General features: G+C 34.0%; 1 protein-coding gene across 1 annotated transcript; it reads left to right on the forward strand.

The window, feature by feature from the left end:
* The first annotated feature begins 785 nt into the window (after window positions 1-785).
* Window positions 786-5,013, forward strand: LOC145072307 (wall-associated receptor kinase 2-like). The gene is made up of 3 exons (XM_079018707.1): window positions 786-1,745; window positions 2,893-3,060; window positions 3,535-5,013. Exons 1-3 carry the CDS (start codon window positions 851-853, stop codon window positions 4,746-4,748), a joined length of 2,277 nt encoding a protein of 758 aa, XP_078874833.1. The 5' UTR covers window positions 786-850; the 3' UTR covers window positions 4,749-5,013.
* Window positions 5,014-5,915: the final 902 nt, after the last annotated feature.

The raw sequence follows: 5,915 nt of genomic DNA on the forward strand, positions 1-5,915 counted from the left end.
TCGAGTCTCTCTTCTTAACTCAAAAGAAAAATACTTAAATTATGATACCTGGAAATCCGGATGTTACATTTTTTTTTTATTTCATAGATTTCTTCATCAACAAATGTTGCTACAATTAAACAAAAATAAATAATTTACTAAAACATAATACAATAGGAAGTTTGTTCAGATTTAGCCATTGAACTTTTTAGAAGAAAACGAACTTTCAATTTTGTTCATATTTAGTCATTAAACTTTTTTTCGTTATCTATTAGTCACTAAGCTATTGAAACTGTTCACATTTTACCCTTATGACCGGTAACAGTCGGTCATAAGGGTAAAATATAAACAGTTTCAATAGTTCAATGACAAATAGATAACGAAAAAAAGTTTAGTGACTAAATGTGAACAAAGTCGAAAGTTCGTTACCCTTTCAAGTCATTATCCTTTTTAAATAATATCTTTATAGACCACTCCTTATGGTCTTCTCATTAAACGACATATTCACAAGAAAAACTTTAGTCATCGTGGGCTAGAAATTTAATGCAGATAGCGATGGAAAATCATTGGTGGTTTCCTAAGCCGTTCATTATTCTTTTGTGGTTAACGGTGAACCATTCGTTTAAATATTAGCCTTACAATAAAAATCAATGGTCAACTAGTCTCAATATATTTTCAATAAATGATAAAAATAAGTAGAAGAATGTTTCAAAATATAAAGATCAAATAACTGGAAGAATGTTTCAAACTATAATATAAATATATTTTTAATAAATAATAAAATAAGTAGAGGAATGTTTAAACTATATAATAAGACCAATAAGTATTATAATAAACAAAATATTGCAATTTCATAAAGTTACAAGAAAACATGCTGTTTCTTTTCATCCTTGTTCTAACCTGGATGCTGCCATTACCAGAGGGCAATTTTGTAGGTGCTACAGCTATAGCAAAGCCAGGTTGCCTAACAAAATGTGGGGAAGTGACAGTTCCATACCCTTTTGGCATCAACTACATAGTAATGCCGGGACGCAACGTAACGCAAAACTGTTCCTTAGAAGATACATTTGAGCTGACCTGCAACTTGACTTCAAAAGCTCCAGAGCTTTTTATTGGGAGGGGGGACCTCAAGGTATACAATATTTCAGACACAGAGATGAGAATTTCCGTTTCAATTGCCTACAGATGCTACGACAGTTATGGGAATATAAGTGAGATTCAAACTTCCTGGATTAACATTCCAGAGAGGTTCCCCCTCACATTTTCCCAGAAGAACAAGTTCACTCTCATCGGATGCGATGATTTTGCATGGATAAGAGGGCCACCAGGATCCGACTATGCTAGTGGCTGTATGGGGATATGTAACAACCCAAGTCGTGTGCCTGATAATGGGACATGCTCAGGAAGTGGCTGTTGTCAGACATCAATACCACATGGTCTCCAGTATTTCAATATTACACTTGGCTCTTTCAATAACCATGGCAGTGTGGTGTCCTCAAATCGTTGCGGTTTTGCATTTCTTGGTGAGGAAGAGAGCTTTAAGTTTGGTGGTGCTCGTGATATGTCTAATGCTACAGAGTTTTATATAAAGACAAGGTCCAATGTCCACAGGGTTCTGGATTGGGAAATCAGAGGCAATCCGAATTGCTTAGCGCCTACGGTATGCAAGGGAAATAGCTTCTGTAAGAATGCCAGTATTAGTGGGTATCACTGCAGCTGCAAGGAAGGTTACCAGGGCAATCCTTATCTTGATCCCGGCTGCGAAGGTCAGTTTCAATTTTAAAGCAGAATCAAATCATGTTTATACATTTATTTATTTATTTTTACTTTTCTTCATCATTCTATAATAAGTTTGCAAATGCTAGAAAAATATCAAATTAAACTTTGTCTTAAATTTTTTCGTCAAAGATCTTCATAATATAATACTAGCTAATATACTATGCTCGTAATAACTAACTGATCAGAGCATCTTCAGTTACAAATTCTTAAAGATACCAATAATATAGAATCAGCCATTGCAAAAAATTGCGAATGTGGACTAACCTATTTTGTTGAGGTGGAAGTCGCTTTAGAGGCCTCGGGTTTCAAATCTGACAGTAGGCGAATTAACTCCCCGGTCAATTTAACTTTAACTACCAACCAGCGGTTAAAAAAAAACATTGCACAAAATTACTTTGTTGATCAATATTACCAACTATTAGATTTTATTAAATGTTTTTTTTTGTGTGTTTCCTGCTAATATATATTTAACCCCTTTGTTCAATAATATTGATTTTATTCTCGAGTAATATTTTACTCTCAAATCTTAATTGATTGCTTTTTGACTACTTGATTTTTTCAATTTTAATCTCCCATCTTAAATTTTACGAGGTCGTATAATTTGTTTACTTTTACACGGGCATACTATACATATATGCAGTAAATAGAACTTGCATAAAATTCTAAATCATTGTTATCTATTAATGTCCTTGTTGTTGTTCATGTTTTCTATATCTTCTTCTTCATTTGTGATGAGACTCAACAATGATTGTGTATGTATTTCATCACTTATTAGAATATCTATAATGCATAATTCAATTGGAGAGTTGAATTAGATTAAACTCAATTATTGTTGGATGCCATGTTGCCATTTAATTGATATGAAGTTCGAGGGTCATTGAAATCTTTTGTGGGAAAAGGAAACCTTTTAATTATTAAAAATATATTTTATTGAATTTTATAAAGTTTGATGTATTGTAGGAAAAATTTAATATAGATTTGTATAAAATGTAAAATGATGATGTGTCAATCTATTAAACTCTAATAAGTCCAATGCATTGTGGATGTGGTTATTTAGTATTAGTAAACCAGAATATGTCACATTTTTTTTTATCTCTTTTACTTAATATATATGTGGATATCTTTATTTGCTAGACATCGACGAGTGCAAGGATAATAGTACATACCCTTGTTATGGCAATTGCAATAATACTCCAGGGGATTACACCTGTACTTGTTTAGTCGGATACGAGGGTGATGGGAAAACGAAAAATGGGTGTCAACGTAAAGCTTTAAAGTTTCCAGTGATGGCATTATCTTTAGGTATGTGTTAATTTTTTTTTTGAACCATCAAGGTTGAAAGGGAAATCACTGCTCCATTTGTCTTGATTAAATTATTCATTTTACAATTTCAGAATATCTTGTATATAACTTCTTACTAAACCATAACCCACCAAAAGGCTTATACCCAAACGAGTGCCCCCCAACCCAAATGGTTGCCGTTTGGAATAGTGGTGTAATTTATGAGGACAAAACTAAACCCCATAATTAAACATTGAGTTCTACATTTAAATTCTGTACCCTTACTATCCGAACCAATAATTTCTCCTCACTACAAATAGAGATACCCATCCCCAAACTTCTAAACCAGATTAACTTCAAGAATAGTACGAATTCACTTTTGTTATATGAGCAGATTCGTTTTAAATTTCCTTCTGGTTCTTTTCACCACATGCATTAATATTTTAATATTATAACGCAATAACTATTAATTGTCTTTCTTTTATTCACATGTAGCTCTGGTCTTTGGTTTACTTGCCATATTTTCTGGGATAAGTGGGATTTTCCTTGGCGTAAGGAAGAGGAAACTCATAAAGCTACGAGAAAAGTTTTTTGAGCAAAATGGGGGTGAGTTTATGAAACAAAAGCTCAAGGCAACAGGGGCTAATGACGCTGTGACTATGTTTAGCACAGATCAGCTTCAAAAAGCAACTGATAACTATTCTGAGGAGCGAATAGTTGGCCGAGGTGGTTATGGTGTAGTGTATAAAGGATTCTTGCCAGATAATCGTGTTGTTGCAATAAAGAAGTCTAAAATAGTGGATGGGAGTCAATCTGAGCAATTCATCAATGAAATCTGGATCCTTTCACAAGTTATCCATCGAAATGTGGTTAAGTTGTTAGGCTGCTGTTTGGAAGAAGAGGTACCAGTACTAGTTTATGAATTCATCTCCAATAACACACTTTTCTATCACATTCATCATAAATCGGGTGGAATGAGTTGGTTATCATGGGAGAATCGATTGAGAGTTGCTGCTGAAGCTGCGTCTGCACTTGCATACCTTCATTCACAAGCTACAATGCCTATCATACATAGAGATGTCAAGTCTGCCAATATATTATTAGATGAAAATTACACCACAAAAATATCAGATTTTGGTGCTTCAAGATTGGTCCCTTTAGATCATGATCAAGTAACTACTCTTGTTCAGGGCACACTTGGTTACTTGGATCCTGAATACTTCCACACAAGCCAATTAACCAACAAGAGTGACGTTTATAGCTTTGGCATGGTCCTAGCAGAACTCATAACTGGGAGATTGCCAATTTGTGCAGCTAGAACCAATGAAGAAAAAAATTTAGCGACTTACTTTGTCAAGTCAATGAAAGAGAACCGCCTTTTTCAAATTGTTGAACCACGATTATTACAAGAAGGGACTCTTGAGCAGCTACAAACAGTAGCTGAGCTAGTCAAGAGATGCCTTAACTTACTAGGAGATGAAAGACCTACTATGAAAGAGGTGGCAATGGAGCTAGAGGGCTTGAGGAAGTTCACAACTCATCATTGGATTCAACAACATGAACAAGCGCCTGAAGAATCTAGAAGCTTAATCCTTGAAGTTGAACAATCTGATCTTTATGGTGTCCCGTTAATCCCATATAGTAGTAACGAATGGGAATCGTACTCAGGAATAACAGAAATGGCGTTTCAAGAAAACAAACCGCGCTAAGTTTAGGGGTGTTGGTTATAGTCCCAGTTGTTTGATGATCTTGCATCATGCTTTCTCCCAAAACTGTCATTACCATTTCAATTGTTGTCTTCATTCTGCTATGTCAAGTCTATGCTTTATTTGTTTTAGTTCTTTTGCATGGTGTGTCTTCCAGAGTTGTTGAGTTGTTTACCACTAGTCTGGTAGTTTCAATGAGTTTGTCTGGTTGTCCTATTGAACTTCTGTGTATCAGGAAAATTAACTACTCGTTCTTGATTTCTTGTAATTGCTTTTAAATAATTGGCCATGACTCCCGGTGATTTTAGAATTTTTGCTTTCAAGATGAACTTTTAGACTAGAGGAATTAGTAGCACTCTTAGCACGTTGCCATGTAGGATTTTTTTTAGTTTTTTTAAAACCACGTAAGTTTAGCATATATAGCACAAATACTACAAGAATCCACACCTATGCAAACATCTATGCCGACGACATGTGTCGTCTAGTGACCACATTTTGTCAAAGTTGACCAAATGCCATGTTGACCAATTTCTTGACAAGTCGTCCGGGTAGGTAGGGCGCGAAAGTAATAAAAAATCCCGCTTTTCTTAAAATCTATTCCGAAGACAAGTTGTCGGTATAGAAAAAAATAAAAATAATTTATATTTTTTAATTGTAATGTTGAAGATAAAATACAACGATATCGTTTTTTTGACCTCTATCCCACCCACCGATACATTGTCGGTATACAGGTAGGTCTCGATCCGTGTGAAATGTATGTCGACGACATGTAATCAGAATAGGTATATTATTTTTATTTTTTAAATTAAGATGAAAAATACTAGGGGTGTTCATTTAGATGGATCGGTTTGATCTGATTCAATCAAGTGAATCCAAATTGATTTAGGTTTTTAAAACATGAATCCGAATAGTACAAACTAAATTCAAATCCGATCCGATCCGAACCAATTACAATTCGGTTCGATCGGTTTTTATAATTCGGTTTTCAAAAACCGAAACATTTTAACACGACATATAATTATAATATTACACAACTTTACACAAGAAGCAAAAACAAATTATTTAGTTGTGATTTGAAATTTATAAACAACTAATAAGAAGATATATTATAGTTATATATTTTATAAATAGAAAACTTTTAAAAGAAAATGCATATTAATATTTTTTTTA

This window comes from Lactuca serriola, chromosome 9 (assembly GCF_051521515.1).
Source record: "Lactuca serriola cultivar US96UC23 chromosome 9, Lser_US96UC23_V15, whole genome shotgun sequence".
In the NCBI taxonomy this organism is placed as follows: Eukaryota; Viridiplantae; Streptophyta; class Magnoliopsida; order Asterales; family Asteraceae; genus Lactuca; species Lactuca serriola.